The 17881-nt window shown below is 36.7% G+C and overlaps 1 protein-coding gene across 1 annotated transcript in view; it reads right to left on the reverse strand.

Moving 5' to 3' along the window:
• LOC146004564 (adhesion G protein-coupled receptor L1-like) overlaps positions 1–17881 on the reverse strand; it is a 79807-nt gene that overhangs the window by 55498 nt on the left and 6428 nt on the right. Inside the window, exons 2-8 of the mRNA XM_083143431.1 lie at positions 14819–15417; positions 13787–13929; positions 10573–10732; positions 8560–8753; positions 5689–5902; positions 3799–4029; positions 2323–2438 (exon numbers count right to left, since the gene is read on the reverse strand). Coding sequence (XP_082999557.1) covers positions 2323–2438; positions 3799–4029; positions 5689–5902; positions 8560–8753; positions 10573–10633 — 816 coding nt within the window. The 5' untranslated portion in view covers positions 10634–10732; positions 13787–13929; positions 14819–15417. The remainder of the gene's footprint in view (positions 1–2322; positions 2439–3798; positions 4030–5688; positions 5903–8559; positions 8754–10572; positions 10733–13786; positions 13930–14818; positions 15418–17881) is intronic.

Consider the following 17881-nt stretch of genomic DNA (forward strand, 5'->3'; position numbering starts at 1 on the left):
AATTCTGCCGTGCAATGCGCGACAGAACTAAAGAAGCAGTGTTGCTAATGGAGCAGATAGAAAAATCGCTGCGGTGCGCCGATGCACAGCTGTTACGTACAACAATAAAATTAGAGAATTCAGGTCTATCTAACGTTGAGTTTTAAACGTCATGCATTATACCAGGACTAGGATTAATATGTACTAACAAGTGACTATGTATGTAGCTACATACATATGGACTAAAAATTCGCAAAATATGAACTAACACATAAGTAAAATTACCAAAAATGCTGCAAAGAAGACTTCTTCATACGATTCCTTATTTGAGTGATTTCAAACAAAATAAAAAAATATATATATTATTTTTCATTGCATTAATGCACTGGTGGCGTTCTAACTTTTCACTCCCAAAACCCGTATACACTGGTATGGAACTGCAACGGCAGATAATAACATGCCAACGTGTTAAACCGCTACAATTGCACCATAACACTCCTCCTGAAGCAGTATTATTATTTCCTCTCTGAGATCGGCGACAGTCGGTTGCCTTTGTTGTACATTTACAAAGGATGCCGGCTTCCACAACAATAACAAGTACATATACTGCAACTAGACGATAAGCTGCGCGGCTTTTTCTTTTGTTATGAACCAGGGCCGGCGCTAGTCATTTTGCCTCCCTGGGAGGTGGCGGCAGATGCCGCTCTATTTCGACCCCCCCCCCCCCCCCGGTCATTACGCAGCAACGGAAAATTGAAAATCAATATATTCCTAACTAAAACATGAAAATATAAAATAAATAATGAGACTTCTTATGCTATTTCAATACTATTCAGCGCAAAAGAATATCTCGCTCGATCACAGTTTTCAATAGGCTTATTTTTTTCTTCTCTTCAAATTTTGCCGCTCTGGGCGATGGGACGGTTCGCCCTCCCCTTCCGCCGGCCCTGCTATGAACTTGGTCACCCATCAAAGCATGGCAATTTTAACACAGAAAACAATATGTATCGCATTAAGCAGCAAAAATGACAGCCTCCTCTATGCAATTTCTACAAGAACACGTGCCGGAGCCAGAGTTGAAATGATGTTGGAGCCACATAATTTATTTATTTTGAATAATTCCAAAATTATGAAATATGAACAATTTGTTGCTGCTGTTCGCTGCTCTCTTGCCAAAATGCTTTATTGGGATGCTAACACCATGACTGGCTTCCTCCTTCATGAACTCGTGCACGTTGCTTAGAATTTCCCGAGCTTGGCTATGCAAGGTTTTTGATTTCAACTTCGACAGAACTGGAGGCATTATGGAATTTAACGTTCATTAGCAAACACACACTTTTACATAAACACACGCAATACACGCACACAACGTCAAACCGGTCAAATACTTAGTATAAAATAAAAATATGGTGCTTCCAATCCAACAAAACTCACCGCCACTTTACCTGCCTTTTCCCCTTCCGTGATAGAAATAGTGCTTCATTATTACAGTTGGCAACACTAGTTACTAGCTAGCCAATGAACATGCACTGCATAAAAGAAGCAAGCACTACGCCGTGCTATATTGCCACATTAGCGTCCCTACCGAACGGTGGGAACCGCTAGCTGGAGCGCTATTGAATTGTTTTCAATGATGTTTGCGCGAGTGTGTCCAGGAATGGAATGACAATGTGGCAACAATAGCGAAGGTTTTCGAGCAGGGTAGAACACATGATGCTAAGAGAGAGGGAGACGAAACGAAAATTCGTTTCTACGCAACGGCAAATTTACGTGTGTGGCACTCTACTTTTTAAAGTTTTACCAATGCTAGTAAATAATGTACTGGACTAACCTAATTAATAAACATTCAGAGCTGCTTGTGCAAGTTATTTTCACTTATTTAAATAATTTAAATTGTCACATTTAATTTAGTTTATTTATTAAAAAAACATGAAAAAACATACAAAGTAAATTCATAATATAAATATCAAAACTTTCCTCAGCTAGTTAGTGAGTACAAAAGTACACACTACAATATTTTTGATAAATAAAAGTAACTTCAAAATCAAAATGCGCATTCATATTCAAGTTATAAATATGAAAGGTTCAATAAATCTGTTGCAAAATATATTGATTGATGAACAACGTGTACAGTTTTTCAATCCTTATACATAATGCATCATTTCTTTTAAAGTCTATTTTTCACATGGAGTCCCTTTTTTAATTATCACAGAAAAATAAAAACTTTTTAATATTCTGCAAGATGATCAGACTGTAATGTGCAAATTTAGTCAATAAATCAATATTTCAGTAATCTTATGTTCAATATGCCATTAATTGATCCCATACCAAATAGGAACTTACTGAATAAGTTTGTAGTTCATCTGATGTGATAGGCTCCTTGTTTGAACTTGTCATTTTGCCTACTATCCTTAGCAAAGTCTTCATATCTCTCACATCTTTGTCTTCATTTTCATCATCTGAAAGGAAAGTATTCTTATATTGCAACATGCTGCTTTTGGTTATAGTGTCAGGTTATTAATAATTAAGGAGCAGAAGTTGATGAAATGTCATCTTTTTTCTGACATCTTGGACACGATGCCCATTAAATATACACAATATTGCACTTCGTCTAGAACCCAAAAAAGGTAATTTTAAAGTGCATTGTTTTCTTCATTTTTTGCCAATTTTCAGGTTTTAGGTCATTTTCCCCGATTTTCGGCATTTTCCTGCCATTTTTCACAATATTCGGTGTATTGTTTCGTCATATTTTGTCACTTCTTTCATTTTGGTAATATTCTTGAGTCTTTGCACCAAGGTGATATATATATATATATATATCATGCAGAATTGCAATTTACGAACAAACAAAAATTGTCTTACGTGGATCGTGATAATTTCTTTCCTTTCCAGTGCCACAGAAACACACCATACTACATCACCAGACAAAGATGTGGTAAATTAATGCAACACCAATTCATTCAGGGTATACGACTTTTTCATTAAATTGTTTTAAATTATTCGGTCGTTTCCATTCGAAATCCTCGCTGCATACTTTAATTGAATGTGCATGTGGTGCCTTTTTTTAAAAGCAAGATTGCATTTTGTTTAATTTACTTTTCGTTTCAATTTTTAACCTGAAACTCGCAAATTTAATGGTCATTTTTTGCATTTTTTCCCATTTTTTAGGACATTCTTTAGGTCATATAGCTATATTTTTTAGGTCATCAACTTCCGCTCTCTATTAATAATATAGCATTGACAATTAACAAACTGTAATCACCACTTGCATTCATGTCAATATCTGTGTGTTTATTTTATGTGTGTGAATTCACTGACACAAATAAAACCTAAAATGGTTAGTATAGCATGCTATGATGCCAGGAGTCCCAGGTTCAAATCCAAGCCTGGGCATGAGTGTTCTTCGTGAGTGTCCCTTCATTAATGGTTACATGAACGAACATCATCTTCCCTTTTTCCAGGAGGTTAACAAAAGTGTTCTCCACTTGTATATTTTAATACACCTGAAAATTTGTGGGGGCAAGTGCCCCCTCCCCTTGCCTCAGCTAAGTTGTGCATATGGCATTCAGGCACCATTTTGCGCTATTTCCCATACAGGAGGGACATATGTATGTTTGTTACTTTACTATTGTGCACTTTACTATGTGTTGTTTCAATTTTGTGAATCAGTGTATTTGTTATACCCGTGAAGAACAAATAAGAAACAATTTAATCCAAAAACCTAACCTGTTTTCAACTTTGGTAAAAATTCTCTATATGTATGCATTATACATGGTAAACTTTTCATTTAGTAAAATCTGTTATTTCTGAGTATCTTACCTTCAGCAATAGAACGTGTGGTTTTTCTTTTAGGCTTCTTGGGTTCATCATATTCATGATTGTCATCTTCCCTTTCTTCAACTTTCTCTTCTTCATCTAGGCCACTGAGGTCAGTGTTCGTTAACTTCTTGAATGTTTCAGAAGCAGAAGAATACATATTTACATCTGATATATTCAGAGAATCAATCATGTGTAGGAACTTTCTTGGAGTTAGCTTAGAAATATTCTCTTCTGTAACAGCCAAAGCAAAAAGAAATTATAAATTGTACAGACTTACTACCCAATAAGAAAGCAGGTGAAATGAAAAAATTAAGTACCAGACTTGTCATTTCAATTAATTTAAAAAATATTTTATCCATTATTTAATATTTTAAACTTTGAATTCCTTGTTACAAGCAGTATGATCACAAACTTGTTTGTATCATTAGACAAGATGAAGTTTAAAGAAGAAACCCATGCAGTGAATTACATATTATGTTGAATTACATCTAAAAGATTCCGAAAATAAACCTCAAGTGCAGGGGTGCCCATGCCCTCAAGGCCAATGGTGCATCCCCCCCAAAATCATGTCATGTGCCCTCCCAAATCATATCATTTGCGCCCTCTTAAACTACATCGTAATCCCCACAACGTATTTAATTACGACAGCGTGTCTACCGAAAGTAACTTTTTTCTTAGCTTTACTGAACACTACACTTGATCTGCCCCTATTTCCTAAACAGGGGTGCCCATCACTCAAAACCACCCCTAAAATCATTCATCATAAGCAAGAATATAGCTTGTCCTGTAATTCAGCTATGTAAATGCAGTATATAAACTTCACATTCATCTCATTAAAGTGCCAAACACGCATCCTAGTAACACATCATTGCGAGCGAAGTGAGCAAGAAAATATTTACATCCATTTCTTTTATATATTTGAACATATTAATTTAATGCAATGTCAATACTTTCTTAAGATCCCGAGATATTTAGTCTTTTCCAGCTTCCCCTTCGGCATGTTCGGGGACAAAAACGTGTGGATAACATATCGCTAAATGCAGTCTCCAAAATTTAATTTTCGAACTCTCTCTCCACTACAGAAATCCCTTGACAATCTAAGATTTAACACTTTATCAACAACTTTCTATCTCCCCCTTTAAATTTAATACTCAATCCTACCACCAAAGTTTCCAGGCCAATTTTAGACTTACTGTTGATATTGAAGAGTGAATATTGTCTCCTCCAAAAAATTAATTCTCGGTCTCCACACCAGAATCTCCGCAATAGTCTAAGACAATAGTAATACACAATAATTGGATACCCTCTGAATTTAAGGGTCAATCACCCTCTAACTAAAATACCCGCAAAAATCTAAGATCTAGAGTTGGATACTGTTCCTCCCAAAGTTTAATTCAGAATCCCACCAGAATCCAGGTGTCAATTAAGGCCTAATATGTAAGAGTTTGATATTTCTCCCCCTCCCCCCTTCGATAATACCCTTAAACACTTTCTTTTCTTCATCTAATGCACAGTTTATCACGCTATGGATTCCTATCAGCATGGCAGTCTTAAAAATGAATTGACACTCTTCTTATAATCAAGAGGTTTTCTTGGAATATCAGCCAGGTTATTTCTGAATTGGCTTCCGAGCTTTCAAGAACTAACGTCACTCTCATCTTCGATCCCTGATTGAGGTCTGAAGCAAAGAGGCCTATCCGGAAATCACCTGGCTGACATGCAGAGAAAATCTCTTTATCATTCGCTGCCACGAAAGCTTCATCATGGACACTATTCTTGTATGTTTCTGGGATCACCAATTCAATACAGAATTCTCTAGCAGTGTGAAACATTTGTACAATTAAGCTGTAATTAAAAATAGTGTATGAAAGAAAATGGTACTGCACATACCATAACCACCAAGAAATAGATGCAGTTCATCATCTTTTAAATAACGAAGCCAGATGGCAACTTCATCAAACTGGCCATCAGCAAAGTGCCTATAGGTTGGATTATCTGCAGTCTTGTGGCAGCCAATCATCATTGCCGGTGGATCCAGGCCTTCGAGATTTGTTGTTGCAACAGGAAGAATCTTCTGACCAACGCGTACTCCATTTATATAGAGCTGCATAAAATAAATAAGTGTTTCTCAATGATTTATTAACTTCTCCAAATGTATCAATCATTAATTCTACTAATGTTTGGTAAATAATGTGTGGTTTATTGGCACTCAAAATCATGCACGAAATCAGAGCCAGTCCTAGGAAGAGGCAACTTTGGCAATAGCCCAAGTGCCCCCTCCCGGCTGGAAATTTCTACTGTTTTCAGTAGACAGATTCTACTATTATCAACAGTACTCTACTGTGTGTCTCGGAAATCTACTGAAACTCAATAGTTTCCTATTGAATAAGTTCAGTAGGCCTACTGTACATGTACAGTAGAAGAATTACAAGTGAAATATTTTCTTCTGTATTACATGCAATATTGTATACAGTGTATGTAACTCAACATGTTGGCTGTAAATGTAACTTTTCATTTTTCCTGATTTAAATTTTTTATTTATATCTATTTGAAAATCTAAACATAGTAGATGTTTCAAAACACCTATAGATCTACTGAAAACAGTAGGCAAAATTTTCAGCAGGGATGCCAGATAAAAATACGTAATTGTTCCTGTAGGGTTTATTACAAGCTTACGGGATGCTGGTGCTTCCAATTATGCAACTCATTTGATTTTTCTTCACTTCATGTATTGCTCTGAGAAGCTGTAAACTATCCAAAGTTACTAAAATGATATTGTAAACAAAGTACTATGTAAAAATCAAGTTGAAATAGCCTCCCCGATGGTGCAGTGGTAGCATCGTCACCTTGTAATCAAGGGGTCCCGGTGGCACACAGGGGTTCGGATTCCACTTTAAACTGTAGGTCCAGTCACAATTAGCCTTAATGTGCATAAAGTGGACTTAAACACCAAATCAATCAATCAAGTTCAAATATTTCAATCAAAAATGGATAATATGCTCTATTCGTTTAGATATAGAATGAAATCATGAACTGAAAATAGTAATTCATTGAAACAATATAAATTCACTACAGTCCTTAAATTCAATGAAAAGTAAACACAATAGAATTATGATAGAGCTCTATGTTCTAGAACATTATTGGATATGATTAAAAATTGTCGCTTTGACAGGTAAAACAATAGTTTCATATTGAATACACCCATAATGAACATATCACACCAGTGACACATCGGAAATGAAAAGAACAATAATTTAGAAACACTTATTAGCTTTTAATCTACAACCTAATATATAAATTATTTGTTTATTAATTGTAATAATATTTAAATTGTGATCATAAAAGACATCTATACTCAGGCCCGTAGCCACATTGGTTTCCAGGGGAGCTCACAGGTTATCAGGGGAGGGGGGCTTAAAAATCAAGTTCATTTTCTAAAGTTTAACAGTATTAAATGAAGGTAAATTATGTGTGTCAGGGTCAGTACATTAATGTAAAATATAAAATTTAGAGATATTTAAAAAACTAGTATTTGTATATCTTCTAAAACATCTCTTTAAGTGTTAATTGACTGGTAGTGACACCACAATCCCTCAATGTACACTCCATATTATTTTTGATGACACAATAATTTATATCATAGAAGTAAAAATAAATAATATTCACTTCAATCACAGTTCCTACCATACATTCCACCACCAGCAGGTGCAATAAGACTCCGGCCCTTGATTCCCAAACCTTGGGATCTATTGACATTTGACGCAGATGTGGAAGGAATGTGGATGATGACATCAAAGTCACAGATTTCTGTCAAACAAGAGGCTGCAACAGGGGCAGGGAAGGTACAGATAAAGAAGCTCCCTCTAGAAGAAATTTCTAAAGTCTAGAACTGGGATTCCCAAACTTTTTCGTTTCACGCCTCTTTTAGTATTTCAAGATTTTTCCATGGCGCCCAAGTCAGAATGTTGGCCTGTCTAGCATTTGCAATGCTCAGTTAGTGTGGTTAAAAAGTACTAAATAAGCACATATTTAGAAAAATCATATAATTTCTGTGAAAATATTGGAACATTTCGCTCCTCCCCTGCAGATTAGCCATAGATCCCCAAGATGGTGTGGCGCACACTTTGGAAACCACTGGTCTACAGAATCTTCTAAATACTTGCTCTTACTTAGACTCATAAACAACATTGAACGAATATAATAGTTGCTGTTCATGTTCTGTGAATTTATCTTTCATCAAGTTGTGAGCCAAATAATATCTGCTGCCTACATTTTTGCTCTTCACTGCATACAAATTAGAATACAAAATAGTTCTACCTAATGTCAAGGAGGCTGGTGGCAGTGCCAGGGGGGCTGAAGCCCCCTAGACCCTGCCTGGCTAGGGGCCTGCCTATACTTCAGACTGAGGAACAAAAACTGATTTTTTTCAGATCAGGCTCCGCACCCCCTTGGACCAGCACTGCATGAATTTGATAATATATTACAATGCAACCATTTTTTTTACTTGCCTTTTCTATATAGTATTAACAATACATCAAGGACAGTGGCGTTCCAAAACTGGGGAGGCAAGGACAGTTTAATTTCCCTTGGTACATAACGTTTAGCATAGTGTGGGGGCAAACATGGCATAAAGTGGGGGGCATACTCCCCATGCTCCCCTAATCGCTGCCACTGATCAAGGATATGAAATATGAGATATTTAATTTATTTAGACAGGCTTATTTCTTATGAATGAATAAAATACTTGGCATAAAAACTTACTTGAAGTCCTTTCCACTTTTGGGCTGGGATATCTGGATTTGAGTTCTTCCATCTTGCTGCAATGTTACTCCACGTATTATTTGTGAGCTGCCCTATGGCTCTGAGAGACCATATCGAAGTTCCCGTCGACACAATCGCTATGAGATCAGGTCCTTCGTAATATATAGATATTCCAGGATTGCCTTCATCTCCACCTGAAATACAGAACATTAAAGGCTATCTTCAAACAAGAATATACAACTATTTTTTTTTTATTCACTATTTATTATTATAAATATCGCATTTGTTCTTATTACAAGTGGTGATAAATCGCAAAATCCTTGTTTGTTTTATCAGACCAAATGATTATGCAAGAAGTAATCAGTACAATGTGCTGGATCAGATCGAAGATGGCTGAGTGTTTATTTGTGACAAAACATATAGTGTCTTAGTTGCCAGGTCTTTATTTATAATGATATTTTTATTTGGACACTAGACGCTACTGCCTTGGTTGTATAATTTCTTGACTGTTGGTATCCATGTGAAATATCCAAATCCATTGTCAGTTGTTTATTGATTTTATAATTCTTATTCCTTCCTTAACATCTCCGGTAAAACTGTCATATGCGCGAAATCGCTCTAACTCGTTTATTCTCTACTTTTTTACATTCATACTTACCTATTCTGCATTGGGAAATATTGTTTAACAACGGATTTAGCTTTTTCAATCTAAATTAGTATCTATTGTCGACATATCGAGTAATTATTGTTTGTTCTTTTCTCGCTTCCTGAACATGCAAAATGGCGGGCAAATCTTGACTAGCGTTGTGTTTCAAACGGCAAAGCAGTGTTTCAATCTTCTTAACAGGAAAACTCCCACATAGCCCCGAAAACCATTCCCACATAGCCCCAAAAACCATTCTGGATCGTATAAGCATCCACGAATAGCCCCAAAAACCATTCACGATGACCCCACGCACCAGCATGGTAAGGTTAGGTTAGGTTGCTTTAGGTTGGGCAATATAGTGAAAAAACTCTGTGTTTGTAAACACTTACCGGGGATTGCGTCATCAGATGCTCGCAACATCTGGTTCAAGTACATGGATGGAAATGCAAGCAACAGCTTTCGTACATCAGACGGACATTATTATAGAAAAATACATGATTTAGCAGCAAAATAGTTTGAAAAATGCGATAAAACACTTCTACGAACTTCCGAAATTACACAGAAACTCAATTCTGTAAGTACTTTCTCCTGTAAATTTGAAGAAATCTATTTCCCGCATATGACATTTTTACCAACATTTCCTTTTAATTTACTATGAACACTAGCAAGGCAATTAATTAATCTTTGTCAAGTGTAACTGCATATTGACTGAAGTGGCATATTCTTAAAATTTGACCTAATGTACCACAATAATTCTTATTTATTGTAAGGGTGGCCACAAAGTACCTTTACCCCTATAATACGCAAATACAATGAACGACAATTTTTTTGAGTAGTTTTCATTGATAACAGACAATGAATTTACTAAACACCTCTGTGATATAAACCATTATCCAAGGGAACCATCATTCTCATGGCAAAGGATAATACGGAGCCAGGTACTGTGCGACATTTTGCGGAGCAATGCTGGCGTAACACGAGTGAAAGTCCATCTCACACCATCTTTCAGTTCGTCAGTGGTACCGTATGGTCTAAAACGGAAACAAATATATACTTTAATTATAGTTTACATAGAGGTATGGAACTTTGTGGCCACCCTGTGTGTGTATATATATATATATATAACCAAGTAACATCGCCACTGACTGAGTGGATTCAAAACCTGAAGATTGTTCTTCTCTATTAATACATAATGAAGATTCCAAAATTCTTTCTCTTACATGACATTCAGTTTGGCAATAAAAGATTCATGTAATATTTTAATATTTTTCTAAAAAAAAAATTGAGGTATATTTCGCTGAACTATCAACCTAATAATATTAAGTAAGCAAATTATTAACAACAGAAATTTTATTCAGTTTACCCACCTGTACTCATGAGGTATTGCTTCGGATGTTCTGAGTGTTCGTACACATCATATTCAAACATGACCTTTTCCCAGATAGAAAAAGATAATCCATTTTTGCAGTTGGCAGGATTTTTTGCACAGTCATCATCTTCTTTAGCCCAATTGTTGTCAACCAAACACTGAAGAATAAAAGTAATTAATACTATTACATCAAATAATTTTAAATTATAAAAGTACAGAAAATTTTCAAACAAACAACATGTCATTAAGGAGTTTCATATTACTGTGACATGGGCAGGCACGTATCCAGAAATTATTTTCGGGGGGGGGGCTAAACATCATTTTTTACAGGGGTATAGATAGATCCTCACAAGGTTTAAGGTCGATGGTGGCGATTCAGTTCCAAAATGGTGCGGGGGCAAGAAAAGTTTACTTTCGCTTGGTAGACAAATGTTAGCATTAAAGAGCCATAGTGCGGGGCCAAAAATGGAGAGCAACTGTCTCCTAAATCTGCCACTGTTGAAGCTGCTGTTTTTTTCTTCTTTTTTTTTTCTTCTTTCAGAACGTGATAGCTATCGGGACATTTTTATCACTCGACGACTCTGTTGCAATGTACAAACGTGTTTGTGCTAAAACGATCTCAGTATGTGAATGTGTGTCCGTTTCACGAAGCTGTTATGCAATGAACAATCCATTCGAATGTGTTCTCCCAGGTTTGGATATGATCCTTTATGGTGTTGTCTCCTGCCTTCGAAACGTAACCTTAACAAAAATCCTAATTTTCCATCCTTGTGACTTGGATCTTCAAGATTTAGGAAGAATTCAGACCGAAGGCACACACACGTCATTTGCAATGGGTGACCCAATCAACAGAAACTTTTCACACCGTAGCGGCACAACAGGCTGCAGCTACACAAGCCTGTGATCGATTTGTGAAATCCTCAAGCAATACGTATAGCTTGTAGCTTCGGTGTGAAACCTGGTGGGTCAATCTCATTGTCACCTTGAAACGGCAGCTCATGTTGACCACAGAACTTGTCAACCGGTGGGAATGTCCCTTAGTTTTATTCTCTCCTTTTTCTGTGCTTGTTAATGAAACAGGCAACATCTTATGGTTGGGCATACACAAGAGATGTGCCATGCAGAAATTTTAGCGGAAAATGCAGGCTCCACCAGGCATACTGTGCCATTGCTCTACAGCGACAGCAAAATATCAAGCGAAGCCAAGGGTGACCTGGTAGCTCACTTGGTAGAACAAAGAATGGCACGGTATATGCCAGAGACCCTGGTTTTGGAGTCATGGTCGAGCTTGCTTTTTCTGCTAAAATTTCCACATATGCAACATGTTCTTGCTTCTCTTCTCGACATTCATAAAATTTTCGGCCTTCATGGGTGCTTCTTTGTGGTAGTTAGTGTTTGAGTGTTTTTCCAAAACAATTGACTTAAAAGTCCTTTTTTAACCCACGAAACTCTCAGACTGCATACACGAAACTTGGTCCGGTCACTAATAAATCGTCACTCAAAACTTATATTTTCAGTCGATCTGGGCAGCTTATTTCCTTTTTTTAAAAAAAAAAATTATGCTCCAATGCCCATTACTGCTGAAATATTTACTTTAGAGACCTTGTGTCACTAGTCCTCTCCCCCCCCTCCTCCCCCGAATCTCTACATCTTATAAAACTGTCAATGGACACTGACTGATCACTAATCGACTGTCACACTTATTTCTGAAGTCTTATTGAATTATTCTGTTGTACAGACCAACTGTGAAATTGAATCAGCATATTTATATCCATATTATATTCTGGAATGTTCCGCACTTTTTTTTTTTAGTAATGCAACTAATTGCCCGACTCATGGTGCTACCTTCAACAGTGCTTTGTTGTGCAACTTCCAAATGCTGACAAATCTTTAAATAATGCTCAAGTTCGTTGCAACAACACCGAAAGAGCAAGAAAAGTTTACATACGATATTATCAATAACAGTGTTATCCTTCAGGGTTTAGAACATTCTCCACCTTTCCTTGATAATTATATTTCTCCTTAAATTATTATCACAATATTTTATTTCACACACACAAGCCAAAAACCTCATTTTATCTACAGTAGTATAAATTGAAAAATTTCGGAGGGGGCTCAAGCCCCCTGAGCCCCCCTCTGGATACGTGCCTGGACATGGGAGTAATTATAATCCTAACTTAGACAACAGTCCCGACTTCTACCATAATTCAATTTTCCCCAGAATTTGAAATCTACCTAGATCCATTCTCCGAAATGAAAAGGTTCCTAGCAAGGGAATGCTATTTCTTGTAACAAGATCTTACTTGGAACCTTCTCATACCTGGAGAAGGATCTAGGTAGATCTCAAAATTCTGAGGAAAAGTGAAGAAAGGTACATTTTGGGGATTTTTGTTTTGACAACATATGGCATGAAATATCAATCTTTTATGTGAACAAATGCAATAAAATTTGTTATTTAATTTTGGATGCAAGTGTGAAGTAATGGTTTTGATCCTGCATAGATTCAAACAAAAAAAAAAAAAAATCACTCAAAAATTCTACAATTTAACAATTTCTGGGTAACCCAGGCATTCCAACATGCATGAAGCCACGGGGCAGTGTGAGTATTTGCATAGCATAATTATGGACAGAAACATTTCGATTTGAAAATTCAGTAATACCTTTGCACCGTTCAATTTTCAAATCATAATATCTCCGTTGCTAATTGAGATAGAGATGAAATTAAAGCTGTTCTGGATTCTGCATGATGTGGTGCTTCCTGGGAGGTTGGTCTGGTAGCCCTGGGACCAATTTCACCAGTCAGCACCATACTCCGGCTGCCTTTAACCCCTAGGTACTCATTTGTTAGAGGCTTGGTGAACCTCAAAGCCACTTCATGTAGGGCAATTGTCTGAAAAATTTCCAACTGAGATCACTTGCTCTGGGAATCGAACCTTGTCTTCCACATGCCAGTCAGATACTTTACAAACAGGACCACTGTGCCTTCAACATTCAAAATTATTGGGCCAATGTTCTAGCAGAGCAATGAAATAACCAATCAGTCATTATTCTGGTCTTCATGTGGTCATTACAAATGGAGTCTTAAGTTCAAGCAATGTTTGTTGTAAGAGCATTTTAAGTTCAGACATGCTAATCAGGAAAAAATGTTTTAAACGTGTAGTTAAGATTAAGACACACTCAAACTGTTGCACATTCTGTTTTGTAAACAGTACCTGAAGTCTTGCAGAGTTGACATTAACAGCTGTCCCAAAGCCAAATGGTCCCGGAACAACCTGGTAGCCGGCTCGGTTGATCGCAGTTCCATTCTTATCAAAGCTGACCCAGTTGTAATCTGCAGTTGCTGAATATGAATCGTCTACAATAGGGAAAAAGTGCGTTAATGAAAACCATCTTCTTGTGCAATACTTGCACGTTGAAATAAGCAGATAAGATCTTGCATGTATTTGTAAATACATACAAAGTTTTCCAAATACCAATACATATAATATACAAAGAACTCTCAACATTCATCACTTTGACAATATGTACACATGCACATTATTAATGGAGAACACACAAAATCTAGAGTGCATTATTCCAGAATATTAGATTTATTGAATCGTGCGATTCACAAATGCTTGTGACATTCATGTGGGTATCTTTATAAATCATACTGACATGTTGCTTAATATTTTCTTTACTACTTTCCACAGTTCATATTAAGTATTCTAGATTTAAGTTACATGAAGGAATGTGATTATGAAACTAAAGTAAAACTTTAAATAATACTATTCATTTCTTACACAAATGTGTAATAATTGTGTGCATCTCTTGGGAAAAATTACTTTATTCGCCTAATGATTTCAGTGACTCATTGGTCACCATTCACAATTAGGATAGATTGAATAATCATCAACCTTTGAGTCATCAAAATTAACAAGCAAACAAAAGCTTCTCCCAAAAGATGGAATAATTATACAGAGTGGGGCAGAAACAATTAGACGATTTAAATTTGGCACCAAACTGCAGGTGTTTAAATCATCTAATTGTATCTGCCCCACCCTGATTATTTATGTAAGAAGACAATTCAACTATATTTGTGCTATGAAATTAAATAAATACTTTCAAATTGCATGTTAGCAGCCAGTAATGATATTTAGGAAGACTGAGTACATTCTGTGTGCAATCAAGCCTTTTGCATTGTATTGTGTTCATTTGTGCAAACTGTTGTCTAGCATGATATTACAATAATAAACAATACTTACCTGTATTAATAATAGAAGGTCCTTGTGTGGTCTCTGTTTCTATTGGGAAAGAAAGTAATCACAAAATAATGAGAAATAATCTGCAATGATAAGAATTCATTATGCATGTTCATTAAAATGGATTAGGTAGAAAGAATGGATGAACCTTTGGCAGCAAGGGAACTTGTTTTAATTTTGTAGTTAAATATATTTTAACTGCAAATTTAAGCTTCCAAGAGGGTTCTGCAGGAAAAGGCCAGGTAGGTTTACAATTGGTAATGGAAAGAGAGTTTCAAGGGATGTCTTCACACACTCTCAACGAACCACACAACGAAACACTCATTCTAGCCATTATACAACACACGCTCTCTGATTCAACCAGTAGGAACACATACCCAACTTCATTCGCATGCATAACATACAAACATTTTGTTAGTAATTTAACTTGCAGTTGCTACACTGGGGGGTTAATAAATTGTACACCGCAATAAAATATATTTATTTTCTCTGTTCATACATGCAATGCAAGGAGGTTTGTTCTTTTCAAAATGGCTGGAATTGAGGAATAGTATCCGAATGGTTGATCCCTTGTTCAGCGAAGCTCAGTTGGTCGGTGAATCCTAGAAAAGAAAGAAAAACATAACGCATGGAACTATTTCTTTTTATTAGAATATGAAATTACTGGTGAAGAGACAATGCTAGACATTTGTTATTAATTAACATTTTTATTACACATGTTGGTCCTGCACCATAGCCATGTGGTCTAAGGAAGTGGTATTCAACCTGGGGTACTCATACCCCTGGGGGTACGGGAAGACTTTTTACGGGGTACGCACAATTTAAAATAATTATAAATAATGAAAACTGTTTCTGACAGAGATAACTTGAAAATGTAATAAATGGAAGCAAAGAAAATAGACATTTCTTTGTCAACATTTTCCTGAAAGTGCGGTGGTTATCGCGAGGACGCGTATTGACTCGCCTTTTTGAACTGAAATATGAGAAAAAATGTTTCCTTTCAAAATGAAAATCCGATCTGGTGACGTATTTTGAGAATTAACAGTGGCTTTGCCAACTAACTTACTTGACGGATATATTCAACAAATTTAACGATCTCAATCTTCAACTCCAAGGCTTCGACAAAAATATTTTTAAAGCCTGTGAGAAAGTGAAGGGATTGTATAAGAAAGTATTACTTTGGATTGATTGCGTTAATGAAGGAAATATTGCAGTTTTTCCAACTGTGTTGGAATATTGTGGTGAACTTCTGGAAATAATCAAATTCCACCTACAAAATCTCAGGTTACAGTTTCTTGAAATACTTTCCAGAAATTGAGAAAGACGATAACACACAAGATTCGATTACAAATCCGTTTTCCACCACCGCCATCAATTCCTCTGATCTTCATTTAAAATTAAAAGAAAGTCTGCTGGAAATGTCCACTGATAGATCACTTATAATAATATTCGAAAACGTGTCTATTTGCGAGTTCTGGTGTTACACACGGAAAGAGTATATTGAATTTAGTGACACTGTCATCTCACGCCTTCTTCCCTTCCCCTCCACTTATTTGTGTGAGCAGAGTTTTTCTGCATTGACAGCCATCAAAACGAAACACAAAAATCGCCTGAATCCAGAATCACCACCGATACTCGCACTAACGAAGATTCAGCCACGAATCGAGGAGCTGGTGTGCAGAAAACAAGCTCAGCCATCTCATTAACAGGTAAGAAATATTAAAGTTCATAATATATTTTTTGCTATACCCGTAATTTTCCTTTATTTATTTTATAATTCTCCTTTTTATAGTAAAACTGTATTATTTAATAGGTAATGATTTGCATAATTTATTTTACATGCAATAAGGATAACTCGGGGAAGGGGGGGGGGGGTACACGCTTGAGTGGAAAAGTTTCTTTAGGGGTACGCTGAGAAAAAAAGATTAAATACCACTGGTCTAAGGCATGAGGCTTTGGGCTCAGGCTACAGGGTTCATGCTGGTTCGAGTCTTCTGAGGGGGTGGAGGGGAGTGTAACAACTTTCTTCTGAGACTTTGGCCAGTATATGGGACCAGTGGCCACCCACCATTGTGAGGAAATTGGGGATCTATGAATGAGTAGTATGGAAACCTACAACAATGACCGTCGCGCTGACCAGGCATCACCCTGTAACTGGTTGGATGAACGCCCACCTCTGCTGAGGCATGTAAGAGTAGATTGGCAGTTCATAGGTAGGCCTTGGCCCTCAACGGCTGTTGCACTACTGGCTATGTTATGTTATTGCACATTTTGAGGCTGCGGTGGTCCAATTAGTACAGCATCTGACAGCTACACAGGAGAAATGTGTTCGATTTCCAGAGTGGGTGATTTCAAGTGGGTTTTTTTTTCAGCATTGCCCCTATATGGAGTGGCTCTATAGCATCTAATAAATGAATACCTGGGGGCAACATTGAGTAGTAAATATAGCTCCAGCATGGTGCTAATCACATCACCTCCTCAAATGGTCATTTGTGTTAATATTTATTGATTAGCCCTGATAAAATAAAAATGTTAATTAAGATTGATTGATTTGCTTTGTTTTACTTCACTTTCTGTGCCACTTTGGCTAAATTGCGAAGACGGGGATGAGTGATGATATTGATGCAGTGGCGTACGCAAGGGGGGGTTACCGGGTTTAACCCCCCCCCTTGAGCTTTTGAAATATTATGGAAAATGCTGTAGAAAAAAATTAAAAATGGCTAATTTATCACAAATTAAAAATGGCTAAATTATCACAGTCAAATATCTGCAACAGTAATAATAATAATTTGAATTAGTATTCCCATGCAGCATGAAGAAAAGCACAACATTCCAAACACAATCTAAGCGGCCGCAAAGTTCAATTTTGCAATTTTTTTTGCAAAAAGTCGCGCAGTGACTCTTGCGAGAATTGTGAAAATTCCTTCCTTCGTCGCAGTGTGCCGACCTTATTGCAAACGTTCTTCCCGGTACTGATTTCACATCCCCTTGTGAACTCTCAAGTGATGCTGAGTCTACATCCACATCATTAAATAATGTTGAAGAAGTGCTTTGTGAATCACCTAG

This window comes from Lepisma saccharinum, chromosome 22, assembly GCF_977018435.1.
Source record: "Lepisma saccharinum chromosome 22, izLepSacc3.1, whole genome shotgun sequence".
Lineage (NCBI taxonomy): Eukaryota > Metazoa > Arthropoda > Insecta > Zygentoma > Lepismatidae > Lepisma > Lepisma saccharinum.